Genomic DNA, 26727 nt, shown 5'->3' with positions numbered 1-26727 from the left:
TCATTTTGCAGGAATGGTTGATTTTGGTTTACGAACCAGGAAAATTACTCCTTATTGTCTGACAATTTGTTTTTTTTTTTAAGGATTTGGAATGTATATTATGCATCGCTCATAGAGCTAGGACTACCCATAATGCAGCAGTGTTTTTATGCTACTATGATAGTTAAGATGGCAGCCGAAACAGAGCAATTAAATGATGTACTAAATGAGCTCGATATATTTTTTAAACCTAAAACACTGGTTGCTGTAGAGTTGTTCTTTCTTTTTTTGTCTTAAAGACATATTTGCATCATTTGTAGTTTTCTGACTGGTTCTAACCAGTTTCCGCTGACCGAGTTAGTCTCACCCTTTGAAATCTGTCTCTACCTGTTGCTTTTTAGACTAATTTGCTATGTATATTTTATAAATTATTCTGACTGGTCAGGCTCAGGAACATTACAAGGTGTAAAAAATGCAAAGATTTGCGACGTACAATCCAAAATGCAGGAATGTATGTATAGCATGGAATACAGATATGGAGACAGTATGCACTGGCTTTGCTGCTATGATCCCAGCCTCTCCTTTTTCAAGAAGTATGTTCTGTTACAGAGGGGTTTGGTTCTTTTTCATTTCAGTCACATTGGCCTTCTCCATATTTCTGTTGCAGGACAGAGCTCGCCTTCAACTAAAACTAAAAGACAAAAAATTGAAAGTTGTGTAATCTAATAACCCTTATCAGAATAATACAAGTGAAATTCTTTACTTTTCAAATAAATGATCTTTTTCAATACATGAATGATGAATAAAATTATCTAAATGGGTACTTCTTCTCTTTGACAATCAATATGCTACCAAAAGCTGCCCTTTATATTTCTATTGCTGTACTGAAATATAGGAAAATGTTACTGAGAAGTTCTTATGCCACAGACCTGTATAAAGTTATGTGCAGGCTTTCATGGATCCAAATGAACTTTTTTAGTAAGAAAACAATCAATTTACAGCTGGAAATGTTGAATTAAGAACTGATGTGTTAACCTGAACAGGGCATTAACTCAGTCTTTTTTTGCAACACATAATTCATAAAAGTATAAAATCTGTCTGCCCTAAAAACAACTGTCATCGCTCCTGATAGTCCACAGAAAAGGAGGACAGTGAGTTGTATTTTTAAAGGTACGTTCCCTGATTCTTCAGAATAACATTAATCACTTATTGTTCGGATAAGTTACTGGCTTTTCTGAGAAAAGTCAAGGAACCTATTTTCCAATTGATTTAATTCCAGCTGCAAAGTGTAAAGCAAGATATCAATGCAAAGTGGCAAAGAGAAACATTAGGGCTGTTGTAGTAAAGATTAATGGCAATAGTTCCTCTGTGTACACTGGAGTTTTTACATGTGCAAACAGTATATTACAGCTAATTTCCAGAAGAAATAGCCAAATTTTGATCCTGTTTCCTGATTGCTGTGCAGGGAAAAGGTGTTGAAGCTGTTATTACTAATATGCCATGCCTCTCTGCAGCCGGGCCTTTAATATTATCAAAGCAAAAGTTTGCCGTGTAATTTATATCTTATCTAAAAGCAGCTGTTTGCAGATGTTAAACTCCAGCTAATTTGTTTATAAATAAGCATTCTGTTTTATAAATACAGATAAGCAATCCAGTAAACTAGATTAAAAAGGCCAAAAGCTGTAGGAAAAAATATCCGCGAGTACGAATCTATTTTTGACACCCGTACGTGCATCCTATTTTCTCGCCAGGCCCCCGATCGACAGTCGTCAAAGCAGCAGAAGAAACTGGCGCAGTCTTTTCCATCTAAACAGTCATATGCATAGTCGTCATCCTCGTGATATGGCACAATGTTGTTCATCTGCAACAGGGACGTTCCAGGTCGGATATTTACCATGCTTGGGACTTTCTGCTGCAAAGGAGACAAGGTTACTTTCGCAGCACTAATAAGATCAAGACTATTTGATTGAGAAGAATGTTTGTACCTGAGCACTGTTGTTTGCTTTACCCTTCTTGGTCTGCCGGTTGCTGGTGAAGTAGTGCAATGTGCCATACTCCATGAGAGCCGCAAAGGTGAAGATGAAGCAGACAGAGACGAACAGATCCATGGCAGTGATGTAGGAAACCTTCGGCAGAGACTTTCTAGAGATGGTGCTCAGAGTTGTCATGGTGAGTACTGTAGTGATTCCTGCAGAGGGATCAAGTCCTGAATTAGAAGTCAAATTCAGGATTTTGATTCATCTATTCACAAGGTAAACATAAAACCAGGAAATTCTGCTGGATAGTTGGATATTGAATTGGAATGCAAGGAAAAGATGCCTAGTGACTGAAAACAGTCATTACAAGAACTGTATAATAATTGGTCTGAAAACAAAATGTTGTTTTTTTCAAGTCAGCCAACTTAGCCTATATCATTACAATGGTAGTGATGCTTTAGTGTCTAGATTTTTACCAAGTGAATGAGATTCTGATTAGTATTTTCAACATTAAGGTTTTTAAAAATTGCAAATGTAGCCTAGGTACAGTGGTTGTTCCTTCAGTCAGCAACTCTGGGTGGGAGTTAAAAACAAAAAAAGAGAAAGCTGATGTTATTACAGCCATGTTCCTCTGATTTATCCTTTATAGGGCATCCAATTCTGCCCAATTATGGTCTATAAAAGATGACAAAAAATGGTTACAATTTTTAAAACTTACATTTAAGGTAGAAGTTGGGTTAATGTGCAGGACCCAGATAGAGGCTGCTAGTTATTAATACTAATGCTAACAATGCTTTTGTTAACATGAGATACTGAGGTTTAAATTAGAAACGTATTATTATTAATTATTTAGTCTTTGTTTTGAAATGATGATAAAATCCTGTTATTACTCTCTCACACACATAAGCCCTGATCGACTAAAGATTTGCAGGAATAAAACCCTGTGTGTACGTGGCTCATCTCCTGACCAAGTGCGTACTGGTTTAAAGTTTGTTGACTTACATTTACAAATCTAGACATGTTTGCATGTTTTTTTTTAATCAACAGTTTATTAATTCTTAATAAAAGTCAGGTGCAAACTTCAAATTTTTGCAGCCCTTCTGCTGAGAAGAAGGCATATAAAATGACAGACAAAAGAAAAACATTACATATTTGGACTGGCAGAAATGAAAATAGCAGAGGCATATTGTCCATTCCATATCCATGTCTAGCATTTCTCCATGGGTGGTGGATTTATTTAAGAGGGTTATAACTGTGGGGGTATCACTTTGTGCTGCAGTTGAACAATCGTACTTTTATTGAAGAATAACCAGATTAAGTGGCTCGTAAAAAAGTCTTTTTCCAAGAACAAAAATAATAGCTAATGTAATAAAGTGCAGCCATGATGAATATAGTAGTTTCCACAGAGGAGTGGACATTTGTTATGAAACAAATAGCTTCAGTTTGTATTTTATGGCCACTGTTCACACAGCTAAGGTCGTCAAAAAAGGCTGCAACAGCTACTTTCACCTGTAAGTATCAGTATTAGAAATGATGATGTATGATAAGAAAGAGGAAACATTGTTTTTGGAGAACTTAAACTATGTTTTCATTTTTATTGTAAAAACAAAATATTTTATATGATCTCAAATTTAAAAAAAAATTCTCCATTCATTAAAAATGGTTTTCGTCATCTGGTGTGTTTAGAAAGATGACATGAGAGAAGATTTTGAATGAAACTGCTTTCAGAAATTGAAAAACATTGACCTTCATTGGATCGTTTGTTATAATTTGATGCATGAATTTTTCTATTAAACTTTGAAAGTATGTTTAACTGGATAAGTATGTATTTGGCTTATGATTGATGCTGTCTTTGCTAGTCTAATGGTTATCAATTCTGGTCAGATGTGTTATTTTATTGACTAATAGGGGAAGAAAACGTGCAAGAGCTCAAAGTGGAAGAATGTTCAACTTTCAGTATTCAATGTGTTAGGATTTCGAACCTAGAGATGTCCGAGCTGGTACGGCATCCTTGTTAATCCAGAAAGAGACCCAGGACAAGACCACAATCATACTGCAGGGAATGTAGGTCTGGATGGTGAAGTAGCCCATCCGCCGACTCAGATCAAAAAAGATTGTCATGATGACATATTCCCCTGAAAGATATATACAGATTGATAGAATGATTTTTTTAGATTGTTGCAGGTAAAGCTGCAGTATATAAGAGGATTTTGTCAAACCTGACTGTGTGTGAGCCTCATCGGTGGTATTCCTCATCCCTACAAAAGCAAACTGGTAGAGTCTCCAGTAGCGCTGGTCGGCCACCTCCACAGCCCTCCGTTGCCATCTATATGTGATCTCGTTTTTTGGATAACCATCTGTAGATAAGCCCAAAACAGATTGTAACAAAAAATGTCCCTGGGTTCTGCAGTATTAAACATCATTCAATGTTTCTCACACAGACTTTGCATGAAAGATGGATTTAGCCACAGCATCTTTAAGTAAAGCTAATTTGAGTTTCAGATTATCAGTCACTTCTAGGGACCCAGAGAACTGACATGGTGAAAAGAAAAGAGATATAGTGTGTGCACAAAATAACAAGAAAAACTGTGTCCATGAAATGTACATAATGTGTGCACAATATAGTAATTTATTTCCATGGCCGCAATATAGGTATAAAATGTGTATGGAAAACTAGAATAAAATCTTTCTGCAAAGCTCACCTATAGGAACAAAGGAACATGACAACATGATGTATAGAGATAGACTGATTGAGTTTTCTTTGGGGAGATGAATACTGAAAGGCCTGGCATTGCAAGGAATTCCCAATAATCCGAGGGATTTAAAAAGAATACTGACAGAAGGTCGCTTCCCCGACAGATGAACGATTCTGATACAGTTCATTGTTGACCAAATCCAATGCTCTGGATGCTCTGCCAGTGGATGTATCAGATGTGTGCAAATACTTAAACACGAGGTAACGTAGCTGCCACAAATAAAGGCCTGCACATATTTGCGTGGACATTTGTTTGAATTGAGGTGTGAGCAAAATAAAATGTTTACATCCATTTATGTAATGTCTCACTACACTGTTTGGCATTAGAGGACACTTCTTGCAAGGAATGAGTATTCATGCCAGACTGTGTTAAATGGGAATGAGCTAACAAGTTAAAAACTGAGAAGGACACTATCCTCAGTGCAGCCAGTCATAAGGACTTCATTTCGTTTTTTAAAGCTATTTGGCAAACTTGTCCAATGACGCCATGGCAGTGTGGGAAATGAAGAGATGTAGGAAATGGTTTGCTCGACTATGAAGGCTGAAATGCATGCGCAGACTCCATATGGCTTACAGTATGTGCACCGTCTGCATATCAAGTATGTGGAAGCCTTTAGTTGCCTAATTTGTTGGAATGAATCAGTACCTCCTGGGAACACATTAGTATTTGAGAAGCACACATCTCTTTTTTTTCCCCCTGTGTCAGTTTTCAGGCTCCGCACAAAAACATTATTTTCTCTTTACAAAAAACTATTTACTATAACCATAGCCAGCTTAACTGTAAACAATATGATCAAAACAGGTGTAATAAAACTTAAACCTAATTAATGGAGTTGATGTAGAAATTCTTTTTTCAATGCCATCTTGGATGTTACACCAACATGGACCAATTTATCACCTAATTTTTTATCTAAATGAAGGATAAAAAAGCTGGAAAAATAAATTGCTTTGTGTTTATTAGCCCTATCCCTTCTATTTGCTGCTATGATCTAGTGATGGTCAAGAAGATCCTGAGACTTGCTTCATTAGTGTTCTCTGAAAGGAAGAGCAAGAACTTTGCTTTAAATTTCATTAACTGGACACACATGACAGATTCTGAGATCTGTATGGGCGCTCTGGACCTTTTCTTTTTAACTTCTATTAAAATGCTGCGATATTTCCTGCAACATGGAAGTGTTTCACACTTTCAGAATGTTTTGAAAAGCTCCTGGAAAATTATCTTAAGTAAACCCTTGAAATGATGTACTGAAGTTTATAGGTATTGTTGAGCATTAATCAAGCAGCAAATAAATTAGTTGCAAAGGATGAAAGATGACTTGTCAATTCAAAAGGACTAGATTATTTTTGTCTAAGTAGTAAAAGGTATTTACTCTTAAAAGTTTTAAGAGAACAAGCAGGCTTGTAAGCAAATTTGGCTGCTGTTGAGGTGAGTGGACGGATAATTCAGTTTAGGAGGAAGCCCTAAAATCAATAGGACTTCAAACTGTTACTTTAGTATTATTAGAAAATTCAACACATTTACATCCTCAAGTTATGAAGGCAAATACAAAAAGTGATGTACTGTGTGTCTAATTAGAAAAGCCTTTCCATCATAGTGGCTATGTCCTTCCTTCACAAAATCTATGACTGGTTGTAGCTCACAGGACACAGCATTAAGACAATGAAAAGGGAAGCATTCATGATGTCACTGACCTGTTCAGTCACAATAAAGTTTCTCAAACAAGCATAGTATTGTTGATTGTAAACAGTCTAAGTAGTTTTATATGGTAAAGTTGGCTAAAGTGGTGAGATGTTTATTCAGTCACTGGTACAATGGGAAAATATTTGATCCTCTTTACAGTATGCATTAGAAGATAGACATACCAATCGAAGTTATTTAGTTTGATTAATCTTTGATTTTTGACTTAGTTTGTTTAATCTATGTAACACAAAAAAGGCTAAAAGGTCATGTAGTAAACATGGTTGGAGAAGTATAAAATTCAATTGTTGGTTTAATTTCAGATTAGGTGACAGTGGAACTCCTCTGAAGGCTCAAAGGTCAGAGAAGACGGACTTTGTGATTAATCAAAATAGGCTAAATATACACATAGATTCACAATATTTTGTATTTCTAAGACTAGAGAAAAACATAACATAATAATCATGGTTGAAATTTGTCTCTATTTTATCTACTATCTTCAAACAATTCTACAGAAGAATTATTTGTACAAGTGACAGTTTGAGCTGCCCTTTTATAATTTTAGCTTGCCTGAGAGTGATGGAAGAAGAATAGTTTAATAATAAAATGTAATTAACCAGTATCATGAAACTATCAAAATTATAAAAAAAGACTAAGCCTTCAATAAATGTCTCCTAATGACATGCTGGCTTAATAATTTATCATATCTTTCCAGCATTACTGTTAAACAAAAGTTCATTTCAAATCATCATTTGACCATTTGAAGGAGAGAGATTAAATAAATGAACAAATATTTTCCTTATCTTCCTGCTATATATCTTAAAGACTGGCTGATTAAAAGACGGCTGATTGAAGGCTTCTCATCAGAACATAAATTATTGGACTTTATTTGGACTTTAATTACTGTGGTGATATACTTTTCACATGGATAATTTCTTGGCAATGCTGTTAGTGATGAAATATCAAATTGCTTATATCAATTGTTTTTAATTTTGAAGTTCACTCGTGACAGTTTTGTACTCAGCTGAGGTTAAAAGTTTTGTTTCGGCTTTGGTTTATCACAAACACATGCTGATTTGATGACATTTACAGTGACTGAACTGCCTCTGACATTTGACTTAAACTCAGTGGAATAGTATTTGTATATTCCACTGGTGTGTTGAAGATCAGGATTATGATAAGCCATGAGAGGCGAAAGCACAATGCAGGAGACAAATGAAGGTTGACACAGACAGCATGAATCAGACTGGGAAAGGGTGCAGAAATCATTAAGTCTTTCAGGAGAAATGGTACTGGATGACCTCCTCTTTCTGCTGGTGGAGCAGATGATAGATTAGTACAGCCTCAAGCAGATGGGCTCTTTGGCAGGGAGAATGAACACAGGCATTGCCCCTGTGCTTGCCCCTTTTTCTAGGAGAGCTATGGAAGTCAAGATGGCGGTTTGCAAATGAGAGAAAGTTACGTTTGACGACATACAGCTCGAAAACTCCAGCGGGCATGAGTGTTCATCCATTGGAAAGTTATGCAGCTTAAGGTAACACTCCGCATTAATAGTCAACCTGATAAAACAGAATTGTGACAGAGAAGAAAATCAACTTTCAACATTTTTTTTGTGTGTCTTTTTTCCAGTTGGAAATAACACCATTTAAAAGAGACAAATAGATCACCCTTTGACAGACGGGGATTATTTTAAAGAGAAACACAGATACACCACACTAAAGCTGCACATACAACAAATGTGTTTAGAGTTAACTTTAAATATGGAGCCAAAATCTATTTGAAAACATGGTCTCTGGGTTGTGTCCTACCTTAGCGTGTACATGACTCTCCCATTACTCCACAGCCTCAGAAGTCGGTTGGGAGTTGTGATCCAGTGGGCATCAGATTTTCGGGAATTCCTGAAGAAGGTGTCGGGAATCCAGATTTTGCCTACCATGTTACTATTGAGCATGAGCAGCTTCATTGAACTGTTGAACTTCAGTCTGCTGTCATACCACGTCTGGGCAAAGAAGATGTCAATGGTGTACTCCTGCAGGCGAAGATTGTTAACAGAAATGACTTTATGTTAAGAACATATTTCCTACTTTCTCTTGAAGTCCCAGTGGACACACCTTGTTCTGTTAATTGGCAAAATTTCTTTCAGAACTAATGAGTTTTTATTTTTTACACATATTTACTGTGGTTGAAGATCATGTTATGATGTCAAAATCCATTTTTCTGTTTACATCATGCATGACTAACAAACACATTTTTGGTTTGATCGAGAGAATGAAGCCTGCCTACACTACAGCCCCCTTAATCGCTATATCATCAAGAAGCTTTCTACAGAAACCTAGCGGTGTTGTGTTCACAGAGCTGCTTTGGTTTGGATTTTGTTTTCTCCCCTTCATTTTCACTGTGTGCCAGGCAGGTGAGGCTCCCAGCTGTTACTCATCAGCCACAATCAAGCAAGCAGTATTTAGAGGAGTGGATTCCCTGAGGCAGACGACAGATGGTTACCTATACCAGTGGTAACTGGGTCCCTCTTCAAGACTTCCAAGTTAAGTTGAACTTGTTCTGATAGTCTTACTTACCAGTCTTGTCTCTGTTTTTCTTTAGTTTTCCTCCTGCTGAAGGCTGGCTCCTTTTCCTCCCTCAACGGTGCTTTCCACTCCTCCCCAAGAGCTGTTTTTCAAGATCTGCAAAAGCTGAACTCGCCTGCCTGTCCACCCTCCAACGCCTAAAGAAACTGGTAACTCCAAGGTCTTCATTCCCCCCTCTCTGTGGACACTGTTGCTCCCCCTCAACCTGTTTCCAAGCCCTGAGAAGTAAGTCTGGCCTCACTGTTCATCTCAACATCAGCTGGTACTCATACTGATCACCTAACCTGTTTTGCAGTGAGACACCGCTCTGGATTTTCCTGTTTTCTCTGCTTCCAGTCTGAACAATAAAAACTCTTAAAATAAACCAGTTCTCCTGTCGTACGTACTGCTGCTGCGCCAGAGTCTTGATCCGAAATCATGTCAAGCGGTTGCATAACTTTCCAAATTTTTTTGTTTTTTTCACAACAACAAAGAACACAAATTGGTTTAATTTCACTCCTCAAAGGTATTTTTTTGGGATGCAGCCTTGTTCTCATAAAGCTTTTTAAAATAATTCATCTCCTCGAGTTCTGCAGATGCCTGGTAAAGAGTTGTTTATTTGATTAAGGTGTTTAACACCTCTGAAATTATAGGCTGCTTACTGACCATAAGCTTCATTTATCTTTTGGGTGGAAAAGAAGAAGGGGTTTGATCAGGTACTGGACCAGACATAGGAACAAGAAGGGTTTAACGATGTGTTCACACTGAGTGCAGTGTCTGCTGTAATATCTGTCTGCACCACGGGGAGTCGACAGCATTTTAGATGCACAGCAGCTTCACAGCTTTAAGAGGATTGTGTCATCAAGTGGGAGCAACTTGAGCTTCTTTCTGCTGGACAGTTTTAAAATGGCAGACAGGGATTTTATCAAGCCAGTCACAGAGCTTGTTTTGCTGTGGTAAGCTGAAAGCTGTTGATATTTATGTGTCCACCCCCTTTTCTCGACATGGATCCAGTCGGAGGAATACCACCAGCTACTCATAGAGCTCCGTCTAGATGAAAAGTCAGATTCATTTAGAGAGCACCAGTGCATTATGAATGTAAAAACTTTGTCTCCACTCAAGGTCTTGGGAAGATAATTTCCTCACCTTAATTTTTTTCTTTTTTGTAGGTTGCTACCTAATCCAATGCATATCCAAGTGTGCTTCAAAGGGGCAAAAGATACAGGACTTAAACCTGGAAGCCTTCCTCATTGACACTTTCCAGCTCTTTCTAAGGGATCCCTAGACTTTTTCCCTAAAAGAAGTACCTAAACATCTCTGACTTTTCTGTGCTGACTGCTGTTTTGTGTGGGTTACTTGCACTCTGTGTGATGATTGGCTCATGCAAGGAAAAATAACTAAAGATATGCAAACTATTCCCTTTTTATGATTCTAATGTCTTGAAAAATAATCCCTTTCATAAAAAAATTACTAAAAAAGGTAGCTTTGTGCAAGCCTGACGCAATTATGTCGACTGGTACATTTATGTTTTATGTTTGTGCACCTCCTGCTAAATTTGTTTCAAATTTATATGAAAAAATGTAACTTGATGCTCATTCTGAAAAACTTTTTAAAGTATTCGATGCAATAAAAACAAGCTGTGGTTAAATCATTAGAAACATTCTTACCATGTTGATAGGATCCACTGGTCCAATACTGTTGACATAAACTGCTGTTTCAATCACTGTCGGCCGTACTGAAACATAGCATAGTCTTTACTGTAACCACAAAGAATATTCAATAAAATCAGCACAAATTAACTCAAAAATATACGAAAGTGAACTCCACTCTGAATATTGAGGGCATGTTTTCTCCAAAGCAGAAGTTGTTACTCTACAGCTGAATAACTGATTGGGATGTTTAATTTCTCCTTGAGAAGAGAAGAAGATATTTGTTCTTTTAATCTATTTATGTTTATTTTTATCTTACCTCCAATGTCAGGTCGAAGTTTGTTGTCGTAACCCTGCAGCAGTTTATTCAAGATCAAAGTCACATCGCTTTCATAGACCTTAGGCGATAGGACCCAGGTTTTATTTATAGGAACATCTTCATAATCTTCATCCTCCTGTTTACTGGGACCAGTGGCGGAACTGAAAAGAGAGAACCCAATAAACATAAGTTTTAACATCAAAAGAGAATAAGAATTCAACAGATCCTAAGAATTGAAGGTGAAAATCAATGTCCAATATGACTCAAGCAGTTCTGTCTGTAACTTTTTCACCCTGAAAGGAAAGTGGAGGTGTTTGCTCACCACTTGGTGAGTCATATCACATGGTCAGCAAACTTCTATTAGACTGTGAACCTTGCCAAGAACACATCCTGGAGGTATTTATGCTGGAATGTGTTTGAGCATATGCCAAACACATTTTACTTTTACCCTCACTCAACATCTCAGCACATCTAACTGATAATTTATATTTGGCTTTCTCATTTTTACGTTGATTGGCTGCATGCATGGTTTTTATTTTTTTGACAGCTTATTGCACTCTCTGTAAAACACAAAACACATTCTTGGTAAAGTAATCTACACTCCTTTAGTTTTAGGGCTTTATACAATAAATAAAAAGTATCGGTTCTTTGTCAAATCCTGAAATTATTTCAAGTGTACAAAAAACATTAAAATATCCACACTAATATCCATTTATCGATTTTCCACCACGCTTATCCCAGAAGGGATAAGCGTGGTGGTACCTATCTCCAGCTGACAACGGGCGAGAGGCGGGGTACACCCTGGACAGTCCACCGCAGTAAAATACACCAATATATATATATATATATATATATATATATATATATATATATATATATATAAATAAATATATTGCTGTAGATATATAAAAAAATCCTAAGTGTTTGAAGCGTCAGACATTATCTGGTCCCTCATATGGTCTATGGCCTGTAGTTATATGCAGCGTTATTAAGACACTTTACTTAATGTTCCGCCATTCACACGCTAATGGTGGCACTGTAGCCTCAATGGACCTGGGGCAGCCTGAAAAACACAAAGATGCCATACAATGTGTTATCTTATATCTAAATGCCTTAATTTGTAAAAGTAAAAAAAATCCTTATGAATACATTTAAGATTTGTATTTTCTCCCTGTTGTCAACCACATTGTTTAGTACGAGAAGAAGAGGAAGAATATGAAAATAAAACTATCAAGCAAATGTTGTAAAGGGGATGCATGAAAACAACTTTACACCATTGATATATTCGATCAGTGGTTCTGTTAGTCTTCTTTCTCGTGTTTTCGTTTAAAACTAATTGGTTCCCAACCTTAAGCCACTGGCTTGTAAGAAATGTAGCAGCTTCCTCAGAGGTTGTAGATTCTAGTTGCTGAAATTATGGTTGATATTCACACAATTGTTATTTGTACTCTTAGTTCAGTAGAGTTGTAATCTTGTAACTTGTATTTGTAACTTTTCAACGTGTATTCTTACAGATTAATCATCTGAGGTCACATGTAAAAATATACATCTTCTATTATATAGTATTATATATTATATTTAACTAATTTAGGTTACTGACCTATACAACAAATTCACATATGTATACATCTTTATTTACATTTTTCTAGCCTCATACTGTACCCTTTGATCAAGGCGAAAGGCAATACGGGTGATTTGTCTTACCCAATCAAACAAAGATTAAAACAGATGGAGCTCCATATTACAGTGGGATGCAGGCTGTGGGGCTGTTCTCTTTCAATGGGGCTCAGTTTATTAATGTTTGTAGATATTTTTTTTTAATCTTCACAGGTATCCTAAATTCCATGAAGAGCATTTAAATCATATTGAGGTCTGGACTTTCACTGGTTAGTTATGTTGCTTGTTTTCCCCCCCTCAAGACATTCTGTTTTACATTAGCAGCTTTGTTGTGGATCATTAAGATATTAATGCTCCAATTTGGATAACACTTCATCCGTCAGACAGATGGCATAATATTAGAGTCTAGAACATTAGCTCTGTAGCCTTCAAGTCTAATTCATGCAGTTACAGAAAAAAACGTTTTCTACAAATTACCTGCTAGTCCCTTTGAGATAGATGTAAGGCAACCATTACTTCTTTAACCCGTTAACCACCCATTGCCTATCAGAGGGCTCAAGAGACTTAAGGGTTTCAATGAGGATGAAAAAATTATTGCCAAGGTCTTTCCATTTTAATGTTGTTAATACACACTGTGATGTTTTCAAAAACAAATCGACAATGTTCTGTTTTATAGAGGTGCTGAAATCATTTATTATCACTCGATTAATGCGTTTGATCAGCAACACCGAGGCATTTTGCTACCTCTTAAATCCTTTAACAGCGATTAAACGGCAGGGATGCTTTTCCATTTAGGCTTCATCCTTGTTCAGTTATTTGATGACAAAGTGAACTCTGTGTGATTTTGGACACATGATAACCAAAACAAGATAAGCAATACAACAAAACACATAATGAAAATAAATATAGCAATAAACAAGAAAGCTTCTCAACATGATTGCGAGATCATGCAAAAACACCAGGTGTTTTGAAACTCAAAGCTGTCATTAGTGCAGATGAAGGTGATGTGGTGCATAAATAAAATCCGTAGTAAATATTTGTTCGGGTGCTGCTGTAGAATTAACACATCTAAAACATCTATTCTATTTTTACCAGTAATGCTTCACCCTTGATATCTAGATTTTCAGAACAGTGGACTAACAGCTTTAATGTTTGCCGTTTCATGTCGGATTTTTGTGATGAATACCTTATGGGCTGTATCTTAAGAAAAATTAACCTGGGAAAAAAATATAAAAAAACTGTATTTTTGATTGCATTTACTTTTATTGCTATATAGAAAAAAGTCTTAAAGCTTTTATCAGTTAGATTTGCACTGATACTACTCAACTGTGTGACACAGACCATGTTTCTCAACGCACTGAAGAAGAAGAATGTATAATTTTTTTACGCTACAATTAAGGTCAAACTGACATTTCCTTTGCCAATAATTAGTATTCATTTTTAGGCCACACAGCCATTGTTTGAGGAAGCAGAGAACTGCTCTAATAAATTATGAAAATCAAGATAATTTTTGTTTTATGTACTTATGATAATGATTTACCAAGAAATATATTTTGATATTATGTAATATATTAAAAACAGGGAATCAAATTCTGATTGATAGACAAAAAGTACACCCTTTTACAGGATGTGGGGATTATGTTTATAAAAAATAATATACAGTGTGACAGTAGATGTATTAATATACAAGAATAAAAAAGAGATGTTTATTGTGCATAATTTTATCTGATTGTTGTAGATTTATTTTTAGTTTTTTTAGTTTTTACGGCACTAGTGGCTCGGATTTTGACATTAGGCTGACAGGAAAGGGGGTACGAGAGGACCACAGGTCAGATTCGAATCACAGTGAGCTGCTTCGAGGACTAAGGCCTCCCTCCGTACATTGGCCAAGCACGCTAACCACTACACTGGCGCAGTGTAGAATTATACTATGTGTTAAATAAAACTATAAAATGACCTGTACTTTTATTGTACTTTTTTTCCAACTCTAGGGTCTCAAAAAGGCTTTACATTACAATCAGCCATTAATCAAATTAACGCAAGCATTCACACACAGATGGGGGGCAAGCTACATTGTAGCCACAACTTTCCTGGGGCCCACTGACAGAAGTAAGGCTGCAGAACACAGGCGCCATCAGACCCTATTACTAACTCGGCAATTTGGGTGAAGTGTCTTGCCCAAGGAGACAACAACTGAGACGAACAGAACTGGGTTTCAAACCAATGACCCTTTTGCCTAGTCACCCATATTAAATGCTCCATTCACCCGCACATTTGCTCAAGTTGCTAGACTTTATTCTGGTGCCTCACAGAAATAGCTTACCTACGTTATTAGAAAACAGTGTCACCTCTAAAGGAGTAATGAGTGGGTAGAATCCTTGAATATCCAATATAATATTTTCCAAACGGTTGACCTTGTTGTTGTAAGAAATGAAAAAGGGGGGGGGGGGCAACTGAAAATGTATAGAAACAGTCTGATTTTAACATTATATACATTTTACAAATAAGGAAACTATTTTAAACCTAAATACCTAACTTTGCATTGTTTCTTAAGAGCAAATAACATACTTCAGTTAATTTTAGTAACATTGTGCAGTCACTTTTCGATAGAACAGGTTAATTCACATTTTCATACCCAGCATTGAGATGCAGAAACTGCATTTCTCTGTAAATTTTTTTACTGTTTTAGATTTTAATTGACTGTTTTCCTAAATTTAACAAAATAAAATACATCTAAACCTAAAAAACTGTCCTACCCCACAACTCAAAACATATACAAACCTAATCTGAATCTATAATTATACGAGGAGCTTTAATAATATACCTGTTTAAATCCAATGTTAAAGGCTGGATGCTTCATCCTTTCCCCACTGCAAAATTCATTGTAATTGTTCCAGAGATTGTGCTGCGAGAGGAAGTTCAACATTACTAGGACTCCCCAAAGGCAAAACCAGCTTTTAGCTTATAAAGCACTGTTCTGACCTCTGCTTTTATTCCACCAAAGAAAATGAAACATCAGCATTTTTCAACCTTACAGAAAAAAACATAAATGTGCTCAATATTGTTCTTATCTTTGCACAATCAAAGCACAAAGTTGAGTCAGGTTGGGTAGGAAAGGAAGATTGGCTGAACCCAGTGCACACAGCAGGACTTTCAGAATGTAACTTAAACAGAGCTATAAGCAGTTTTATGTGTCTGTTATCTGATGAGTCCCGCTGTTTCTATTACAGGCCGTTCCACATGCTTGAACTCCCAGCTTGTGCCAAACGATGCTGCTCTTGTAGTTGCTGGGTGATAAAAACAGACCTAATACTATAAGAATCCCTGCAGACCTGGCATTCAGCTCAGGATTTAAGCTACTCTTCCCTGAATTACTTCTGAGAGTCATGATCTCATCCATGACACAGTGACCTAATGTGTGAAAAATCTGTCTGTGTAGTCACCTTATAGCCTAAATAAATCAGCTGACATTGAGCAGACAAAGACCTAAGTGCTGACGACAATAAAAAAATAATGAAACTACACAGCTTGAATAATGAAAAAAACTATAAAGCAGTATAAGAGATTAAAATGAGAAAAAAAATCTTTCTTTGCATTAAACAATGGAAAAAAAAAACTGAGGAGAAATCAATAAATTCAACCAGCCAATTAAATCAATTATATATATTAAGAAATTTAAGATATACTGAAATAATTAGATAATTTTACAGATGATAGTTTTGCGAGGGCACAGTATTATTGCAATTATAACTCAAAACCCATCTGTTTAAGATTGCGTATTCTCTTTAAATATCAATTTCACTGTCACAGCCTCTGTATTTTTTTAATGTTTTTAACTGTTTTTATTTTTTTTCTCTGACACTGTGTTTTTATGCTTTTGTACGGTGACCTTGAGTGTCCAGAAAGGCGCCTTTTTAAATAAAATGTATTATTATTATTATTGGGTCAACAGTACCTGACTCATTTAGGCATCCAGCCATAGAATGGGGACAGTTTGGTTGTAAGTGGCTTAGCACCTAAATACATTACAGACTTGCTATCAGTGTATCAACCCTCCAGACCTCTCAGGTCTTCTGGCTCCAGCCTGCTCTGCATACCTAGAACCAGAACTAAACATGGAGAAGCAGCATTTAGTTTCTATGCTCCACTTATCTGGAACAAACTTCCAGAAATGCTGATGGAGGTTCTCAGTCATCCAGGTCATAGTCATTCCGTAAAAATTCAAAAAATATCCACTGGACTTGATTTGAAGATGTTTCGCCACCTCTCCATGGAAGCTTTCTCAATTCAAATGTCTGGATCCGCAGTGAGTTTGAGTCTTATAGACAAAGCCTTGTATCGCTTGGAAACATGGAAACGTAACCGAGAAATGGGTCGTTTGGCTCCATCGTTAGCCTGTAATATCTGAAACCTGTCGATGATTGTTGGGGTCGGTCGTTAAGGAGGTATTGTTCACCGGCTGGAGCGGGCAGGTCCCTCGTTCCTCTGTGATGGGGTGGGGGGTTTGGTGATATTCACCAAACCCCCCACCCCATCACAGAACAAGACTCAAACTCACTGCGATTCCAGACATTTGAATTGAGAAAGCTTGGAGAGGTGGCGAAACATCTTCAAATCTTGGAAACCAAGTCCAGTGGATATTTTTTGAATTTTTACGGAAAACTTCCGGAAAAGCTGTAAAAGCCTGAGTTCCTTTAAATCAAGACTGAAAAAACATTTGTTTCGGATTGGCTTCGAATGTTCTAGTTAAACAGTTCAACTGAAACATCATTAGTTCATTTTTTATTTTTTTTGTCCAACTGCTTTTAATGTTATTTCTTGTTTCTGCATTTTTTTTCTTCTTCTTGCTCTGTTTCTGTTTTATTTTCCTATATTTTATCATGTAAAGCACTTTGCTTTGTCTTTGTACTAAATTGTGCTATACAAATAAATTTGCCTTGCCTTGGCTTGTAAGTTGGTGTTTTATCATTATAGATGATAGGTTATACATAATTTAGAGAAAGCTGTAAAAACTACGGATGGAATCTAGATTTGCTCCAAATCTCTATGAAGGCATGTAGGAACCAAAGTTGCTTTATATCTGATCGCAGCAAAGCTACATGCAGAAGCTTTTCTTTACAATAATGGTAGAACTGACACTGCTACAGATTCAAAATCAGATGCCGTATAGTTGTTAAAATGAGTAGGGCACCAAAGATGATTTTAGACACAAAAGTATGATTGATTAAGATGTTAGTTTGATTTAAAAGCTATATTAACGTGGTTGTTTTCCTTTTTACAGGTCAGGCTTCATGGACATGCTGGGCCATGTTTTCAGCTTAAATATCAAGCTACCGATACGCTACTGATAGTGGCTCTATCCCCAATTACATATGGGGCATATTAAACATTTAGAAGTATCAAACCAAAAATATAGTTACATAAGCAACAACCAAACCTACATACATAGATATGAGATTGTACCAAATGACTATCGCCCTCTCCCTTTCTCTTTTGTCAACGAGTTACATAGTAGCTGTGGCTGACATTAGAAAACTTAAATCTGGTGAAATTTCAGCATTAACAAAAAATATTTATCCATAATGCTTTGGATTTGATCCTAAAATGTTTTTAAGTTGTTGTTTTTTTAGACCGAAGCTGAAAATATTCAATCAGATAATGACACTGCTATAGTCTATGCAATCAAAAACAAGAAAATATCCAAGAAAAGTAAAAAAAATAAATAATATGAGGTATTATGGTCCATTTCTAAGAACCAAGTCCTCGTTAACTTACAGTAATTGTAGTTCAAATATGCCTGATGAAAGCAGATTTATTTCAATACTTCTGTGTCTTAAACCTCTTCCTGTTATGATTTTACTTTCTGGACCTTTTGCTTCTGTGACATTTTTATTTTTTGGGTTCTCAAGCATGCTTTGTTTTGTTCTCTGTGGTTCTCTAGATTTAGATATTTTTTTAAGTATTTTTAGTTTTGCTCTGCCTGGTTTTCTCTTTTTCTTATATTATGGGTATTGTTTTGTTCCCTGGTGTAGTTGGTTATTTATCCTTAGGTCATGTTTTCCATAGCCTTGGCTGTTTTCAGTCCCTCCTCTAATCTTGTAGTTTTCCCCTTGGTCATTCCTTGGTTTGCAGTCATTAGTTTTATTCCCCTTCAGCCATATTTAAGTTCTTTCCAGTTACCTTTAGGGGGGGCAAGGGATTTTTCTATGAGTTTCAGGTTTCTGTCCCAGCTTGCCAGCTGCCTACTCAGACTTAAAGGTGGAACTGTTTTGCTGTAGATTAAAGTTATCTCCCACGTCAATGTAATTCGGATGCCTAATTTTTTTTCTCTTTTTTTACCTAGTCAAATTCAAAGTGGTATTGAAACTTTTATGTATTAAAGTCTGCAGAGTCCTTCTCTCGCCTACACACCATGTTATCTTGTTGATTCACGTGTCTATTAACAATGGCCTTGCATCGCTTTAAGGTAATTCATATGAGACACTACCAAAAAATATAATTGTGCAGTTACACAGCTTGCATGTAATAAAATAACAGTTATCTTATTGTCTTTTTTTTATTTTACTTCCTTTATTGCACTCATTATTTAGAAAGTAATCCTATCAATGCTTAAAAGGCGCTTGACATTATGTATCATTTGCATGGAGCTGAATAGAGTACAGTCACCATGCAGAAAGGTATGTGTGTAAAGAAGAAACCACTTTGAAGTCAGAGGATCTGTAATAGGCTTTATAATACCTATGTCATGCCAGTGTTTGGCAAGGTAATTAGGGCTAGTCAATGAATCGCATTTGCAATATAGTCGTGCATATAAAAACCGTAATCTTCAACTTTTGGTCACATTACATTTAACAAGAAAGAACTGGATCTCACTCCAGCCCTTTAAGTGGTGGAAATATGCTCAGAGTGGATTTGCTACCACATAGACAAGAAGAGAGAGTTGCAGCCAGTGTGCAGGTTATCCAAGCAAGAAAGAAGTAGGCACTTTTCACAGAAGGAACGAACATCCTGCAGCAATGGACATAAGCACATTCAAGCCATGGACTCTGCATTTAATGTTTATCAAGGACTAATGTTCAACTCAGCAAGCTATTTTCTTAAATAAAAATGTTGAAATCTCCAGAGCATTGACATTGCTAGTGATAGTCATCAAATGTATTATTATTCATAAAACTAGCCTAAACCAGCTCATATTATATAAATATGAGTGTGGGAGTGTGGGGCGTGTGTACCCACAAATAAAACAAAAGGCTACGAAGAATTTTTAAACATTAAGCTAAAATTTAAAAAACAAATCTTTTACGGCAAGGGAGATAAAAAATCTTGCTATAAAACACTAAAGTTTGAGTACTTGATAATCCACAGCTTCACATCAAGCTAGAACTGAATTTCAGATCTCCCTATTCCTATTGTTACTGGGTAGCATTAGTATTATTTTATAATATTAATTATAATATGAAGAAATGTATTTCAGATATCATTACACATATTCAGTCAAGTTGATACATTTCAAAACAGCCACTTAAAATGTGTAAAGATTTTAGGTATATAAAACTTAATAGTACAATTTATTTTTTGTTTTACTTTCTGAAATTGAGTTTCTGTTGCAAAAACATAATTTATGTCAAGAAACGGGACAGATGGATCCAGTATGCAAGGCGAGTAAGACAGTGGGAAATTTCAAAATGTTTAATGACAGAAAATGAACACAACAGAAACAAAATCGCAGGCTGCTGTGGATCTGCGAACATGCGGCGGCTGCAAGGGGGCGGGGCACCACCCAATCCCTGACACTCTGGAGGGAGAAACACAGGTAAGTGACCACGTTCATCTGACGCGAGATGATTATCTGTATGAGTCACTTACCTGGCTTAACAGTTCAGTCCATCCTCTCCGAGGAAGGCAGGATCCAGCCGATGCACTGCCATATGACCTGTGGCAGCTGCGGCAGCAGAGCTGCCAAGAATGTTTCCAATGCAGCAACACCAGTGAGCAAGCAGGGACCGATTCAGGTCAGGGAAAACAGATCAGATCAGATCAGGACAGTTTTGGGATCCAGGAATCCTAAGCCCGACCAGGGGTTCCGATCCAAACAGACAGATCCAGGGTTCCAGGAATCCACAGAGCATTCAGGCCGGTTTAGAGTTCAATGAGTCCAGCAGCAAGCTCAGACAGACACGCTCCGATGGAGTCAGGCGGGCTCAGTGTTTGAGAGGGATATACTGTAGACAAGACATGGTACCATGAATAATTGCAGAAACGTTAAACTGTTCTCCACCTAGGAGCCAGGCTTACGGGCGTTCCGGGCAAAAATGCTGAGGGCTTCGTGGAGAACAGCTGGGACCCAATCAGGAGACAAGACAAACACAAAACCTGCTCAAGCCAATGGCCGACGGGTGATGTGGACATGAACTTTTGAATAACTAAAACTAATGAGACAAACATACATCAAACATCAGATAATGATCTGGCCCCAATAGCTGGGCTGAGCCATATATGAGGCAGTAGGCGCAGGTGGATAGGTTGAGAGATGATTAGGAACTGGGCAGAGTTAGGCAGGTGAATGATATCAACAATTAAGGTCAGCAATCAGGGCAGATCATGAAAATTTAGAAAATCTGTTATTCATTTCTGACTAGTTCTGGGATTTTGACCAGAAAGAATCTTATTTTAGTGATCTACAAATGGAACAACAGAGAGGAGAGTGCTTTAACGAATGTTAAACGTTGCCATAGTGCACTTCATATAAACGTACACATTATATCAAGCGGCAATATTCTCCGCCACCTCCCTCTCCTTTGCAGCTGTAGCGCTGTTGCTCTGTCTTTTAAACATATCTCCTTTTTTTTTATTTCTACATTAAAATCCTTAGCTCCAGTGATGTGAAATAGACACTTCACGTCTGTCGTCATGGTTACTCGTCAAATCAGGGCTCCACTGATAATGCCTTTTGAAACTAAACCACAGCAACCAAGAACTCAGAGTTTCCAAACTTGTGCTAGATCAATTCAGAGTTGAGGATTTCAGTCTGAGTTTATAAAATCCTGCTTGGTAAAAATGGGCGCTTGTCCTAAACAAAAAAAGTACTAGTATCAAGATTAAATCTTAAATACCTAATCATTAATATAAACAACCCTTCACTCAAAGTGTTGATAAAAGACAACAGCCTGCACTGATGCATAAGTTAAAATGTTGGCTGTATCTTCTCATTATATTTGGAAGTTTTTATGGGGGTGGGTCATCAGATGAAGTGGAGCGGGATGTAACCCACCAGGGGCGCTGCTTTCAGCACTGAGCTGTAGCTCTAGATCAGCTTTGATCCTGGAGAGACTTTAAGAGATGATTCACTGAATCCTCAACAGCTCTTTCCATCTCCACTTTCGCCTGTTCTATCTCTCATTGAGCTTAAATCAACAACAGTTACTCTGCCAACATGGATTAGTGAAGCTCTGTACAGAAACAAACTGTTACACTGATGGCTTCATAAGTCTGTTAAACCCACAGCAGTCTGTCATTTTTATGTAAATTTTCTTACAGCTACAGAAACATCACACTGTAAGCACAGCTGTAGAGACACAAAACATGTGAAAGTTTTATAGATTTTATAAATACTTTTAATCATAGTTTAATGTCTACATAACAAATAGTCCATAAGGCATTTTCACATGAATTAAGACCGTAAGTTTAAGTTTATACCATGAAATATGGAGAGCTAAACCACAAAATAGGTTTTGATTGGAAGACCAACACAGTTGCGCTCAGTTATATTGAAGACGTTTCGACACTGATTGTATCTAGGAGTCTTTGTCTTTTCTGTTGGCTCGCACCAGAGCAATCTGTAATTATAGCGTTGATGTATTTCAGCAGAATGGAGGTCCATCCACCTAAGCACATTCCAAGTCAGATGCAAATCAAATCGCCACTCCTGTTTTTTCTGAGAAGAACAAGGAGTCCATCCTCGTAAGGAATGTGCTTAGGAGAATGGACCTTTATATTGCTTAAGTACATTAGTGCTCCCACTACAGATTGCTCTAGTGCGTGCCAACATAATTTACAAAGACTCCTGGACCCAACAGAGAACACAACATAGAACTTATGGCCAATTCTTAAAAATCAGAAAAACAAAACCTGATTCACTCCATGCACTAAGACAAGAAGAAATCTGATTTAGCCCAGATGTGGATTCTACAAGAAATTTCAAGTCCAAAGAAAGTAAAACTGAAACCTGATAATATGTTGGACATAAAAAAAACAAGCTGTAAGATATCTAACATGCATGCAGTGACCAAATAAAATAAAATAAAATACACTATGAAATTATAGTCAAGAAATAAGATATTTGTTGTATTTTGTGAGTTCAAAGTAAATCATATTAAAAGGTCCAAATAAAACCTTTATTCAGATGTAGTAGTAAATGGTTTAAAAGCATTTGATGTTCATATGGAATGCAGACAAAATTATAACAGGAAGAGATAAAGAAAAACTAGTGTCAGTACTGGAACAAAATCTCTTTCCCTTCAAGGTCAGAATCAGATTTTGTATTTCTGGTTATGCTGTGACTCCAGCTTGATCACTAAATGTGTCTTACTTCTGTTTATAAAAACCCATCTCTTAGCTGTCCACTTCTTTCCTTAAATCAAAGATGTTATCAAAGGAAACAGGTACAAAAGGTACAAAAACACAGCCTTCCCACTCATACAAACTGATTCAAACTTAATTCCATTCTAAGTCTGCAGCAAAAAATTGAAATCCAGACATACTGGTCCAAGATTTTATATACTTTCTATGTTTCAGCAAAAGTACTGGCTTTATGTTTGCACTAGCTCCTTTTGTGGCTTCATCTAGTGAAACACAAATCAGCTTTTAATCCAAATGCATGAAAACCATTAACATGGGCCTGATCTCCACAAGGTTTGTGTTTCTTAAAACAGGTGCAAACAAGTTTGTGCATGCAGAGCAGGGGTACGTTTCACAAAGCAGTTTTACTGAAAACTATGAGTTTTTTAAACCTGAACTATGGGAAACTCAGTTTTCCATTTCACAAAGAGCGTTTCCCCAACCTCTGTTTCAGTCACCGTAGTAACATTCTCCCCAGAGCTAACCTGATCCGTAGCAGGTTTTCTTCAGTAAACTCAAGAGTGTCCTCTGTCTCCACTCTCCCTACAGCTAATCATGCTGTTTTATTTCCTGATTCAGTCAGGTTTTTGTCGGAGTTTTGTGCATAAAAAAGAAAAAAATCATTCACTAGGTCCGTTAAATACATTAGTATTCAAAAACAAATATTGTATGTCCTTTTGACGAGGATCTTGTTAAAGAATGATTAGCACTTTTTCACAGAGAAATAAATATCTATAGGGAGAGGATTCTACAATTCAGTTGGCATGGCATGAGATAACTTGTATTTCTTTTTTTTTATTTGAAATGCAGATGATTTTTTTGGAGAACTACTGAAATCATTTTCAGATTGCACATAAATAGATTAATTAATTCCGCAGCGGAAAAGGAATTAATTTAGGGTTAGGATTAGGATTCAGTCGATAACAACCTAATGAGTCTACTGGCACAATCTGAAGCTGTTCTATGGGACTAATAACCACTAATAACGAGTTATTGGAACGATAACATCTGAAGCGACTGCAAACAGCCACTTAGTATTTACTTGTCAAAGAGAGAATCAAGCTGAAGAACCCATGAGATGATGAGGTTCCATCTATTAGAAAACATTTTTTCTTCATCTTCACCTGTTGCTAGAAGATTTCATCTAAATACATACATTGATTTACTAATATTCAAGAAATAATAATGAAATAGGCACTTCTTGTTTCCTGTTGTCATGGTGACTTGTTGAATCGGTGCTCCACTGATAATGGCTTTTCAAACGTGTTACACACTTGTGAACTCTGAGTGGACCTACTTGGAGTTGATTAAACTAATTCATAGCAGCTGTTGTGAAAATGAAAACTCAGAGTTCCCGACATTAGGCTAGATCAGTTTAGAGTTGCAGATTTGAATCTGAGTTTCTTAAACCTGCTTCTTGAAAAGAAACCCAGATCTTCAAGGAGGGTGCAAAGTATTTTTTTTTCAATACGAAGATCATATTCTAATGACCAAAGCATGAATTAATGGGTGGGGCTATGCAAATGTGAACATTTCCGATATGTAAAAGGGTTATCCAAATCTTGCATTTATTTTCGTACTTCTGAAAGTCAGGTGTAAACTGAAACACAAAAATATCTGCAGTTATGTTTGCCACAAAGAAGACCTTGATACAATGATAGATGATGGAGAGATATTCTCTGTTCATGTAAACATATTTTGACTAGATTGGTTAACCGCACATGGGTCAGTTGTCCTTACATACCTACTGTTGTTCACAATTATTATCTGTTTAAATAATATCACTTGACCAAGCCTTTCTAATATTCCATTAAAAAAGATAATAAAGGTATGTGTGATTTATGCTGCCAGTGTATCATATCAATATCGCTATCTGTTCATTAGAAAAAAATAAATAAATAAAACAATACTACTATCATGTTTGAACTTAAATGGCTGTATTGGGGAAACCCCTAGTTTTCAAATTATCACTTTGGTGTGAAATAAAAAAAAAAAATGAATCCAGCTAGGGAGGTCTTCCATGTAGCTTTTTGGCCTGCTAGGCAGACAGTCCAACTTTTAAAGGAGTCATCACTCCTGTTAAAACATACATGTTGTTGTTGGGCTTCAGTTAAAACCTGCAGGAAAATCCTATGTGAAATTGACTAAATCATAATTTTGCATGGGCTTTTTGTTAAATTCAGAACAGAAATCCTTAACAGTTTAACCACAAATTCAACATTTTCAAACAGCTAAGTACAGGTTATTTAGAGGTTTCATCACTTCTCAGAATTTTAGAGGAAGACCTTGGAGCTCCTTCATTTCAAATGTTCTTACTTTTTTGAACATAAATCTCATTTCAGATGTAAGTTGAGAAAAAAATGTAACTGTTGAATTCACAACCTTTAATTACTGTAGTTTGGAGTTAATCTGCTTATCTTAATGCTATAAAACAGCAAAATTTCTTGGTTCTTTAAATTTCCTTTCAAGAGTCCATCACTTGTGTTTGTATTATTTTGAACCTAATAATCATTCAATCTGGAGGAAAAAAACAAAAACACCTCAAAATAAATTTAGATTTCAGTGAATAATGACTGAATTGAAGCTTTTTGTTGCAGAGGAAGGTGTCAGTTTGAGGAGTTTGGTTAAAAGCTTCTTAAAGCAGGGATCATTCAGACTCCCAGTCACATGACTGCAGGCTATCAAAAAATGTCACGTTTAAACAGAAAATCTGCTGAGGCTCCTTTACTGCAGCTTGTATGCAAATGCTGGATCATCATTAAATATGGCCAGGAATCTGTTGCTTACATCATTTCCTCAATTAAAATTCCTAACAAAGGAGCACATTTTAATGCTGAAATATTTGAAAAATCAATAAACAGAAATAAAAATGAAGTAACATTTTAAGATAAATTGTATGTTTCTTTTCAATAACTTAAGTCAGCCTCCCTTATCTTAACAGTATGTACAATTTCCACTCATGCCATCAGCTTATTAACACCAACAGTGGAAACTGAAACCCTTCAATCTGCAAATTGCAGGTAAAAAAAAAAAAAAAAAAACCGTCTGGCTCAGAATAAAACAAATTGCCAGGCCACATCTCATGATCTGTAAAAAAAAAAAAAATTAAATAAAACAAAGAAACACAGGGACACCTTCTGCAGTTATTCCTAACCCCTCTTCCCATCAGGACGGGCGCATGGAAGAGGCGCACTCACCCCAGACCGAGCAGCGCGAACAGCAGCCAGGGCTTCATGGTTTTATCCCGCAGTGCTGAGAAAAGCAGCGACTTCATTCCGCAGCTGGATCAACAAAAAAAGCAGCTGTAATGTGAATAATAAAATACAGCGGTTAGAGTGAGGCTGTTTCTGTCGGTGGATCACGGCTGAATGCAGAGGATGGTGGAGGGGCATGGATCCATGGTAGGGGTGTGTGTGTGTGTGTGTGTTGAGGGGAGGATGGGGATGCAGGGAGCGAGGCTGCTTTAGTCCATCTGCAATGCTGCTGTGACAGATGCTGCTTTCTGACTGATGTCGTTAAAAATATACATCTTTCAAATGACTCAACCAAGCTGAGAAAGGCTTGAATAAATCTTCA

General features: G+C 36.7%; 1 protein-coding gene and 1 long non-coding RNA gene across 5 annotated transcripts; one reads left to right on the top strand and one right to left on the bottom strand.

Annotated features, from left to right (window-relative positions):
* Positions 1 to 408: 408 nt before the first annotated feature.
* gabrg1 (gamma-aminobutyric acid type A receptor subunit gamma1) lies at positions 409 to 26727 on the bottom strand. Of its 4 annotated transcripts, none has more exons than XM_038290684.1 (9): positions 26349 to 26717; positions 10918 to 11078; positions 10617 to 10684; positions 8197 to 8417; positions 7865 to 7947; positions 4175 to 4312; positions 3938 to 4090; positions 1965 to 2167; positions 409 to 1888 (listed from the first exon to the last, which is right to left on the bottom strand). In XM_038290684.1, exons 1-9 carry the CDS (start codon positions 26423 to 26425, stop codon positions 1610 to 1612), a joined length of 1383 nt encoding a protein of 460 aa, XP_038146612.1. In that variant the 5' UTR covers positions 26426 to 26717; the 3' UTR covers positions 409 to 1609. The 4 variants fall into 4 exon arrangements, with proteins under 4 accessions (XP_038146612.1, XP_038146611.1, XP_038146609.1 ...); XM_038290683.1 differs by having other exon boundaries at positions 409 to 1891; positions 26349 to 26715; XM_038290681.1 differs by having other exon boundaries at positions 3938 to 4312; positions 26349 to 26727.
* LOC119787059 lies at positions 8748 to 9322 on the top strand. The gene is made up of 3 exons (XR_005281279.1): positions 8748 to 8898; positions 8987 to 9195; positions 9266 to 9322. It is a non-coding gene; the product is annotated as an uncharacterized LOC119787059 (long non-coding RNA).

This window comes from Cyprinodon tularosa, unplaced genomic scaffold (genome assembly GCF_016077235.1).
Source record: "Cyprinodon tularosa strain WSP-4 unplaced genomic scaffold, ASM1607723v1 ctg286, whole genome shotgun sequence".
Lineage (NCBI taxonomy): Eukaryota > Metazoa > Chordata > Actinopteri > Cyprinodontiformes > Cyprinodontidae > Cyprinodon > Cyprinodon tularosa.
Note: the sequence above shows the minus strand (reverse complement) of the source record. Positions and strands in the feature narration are given on the sequence as shown.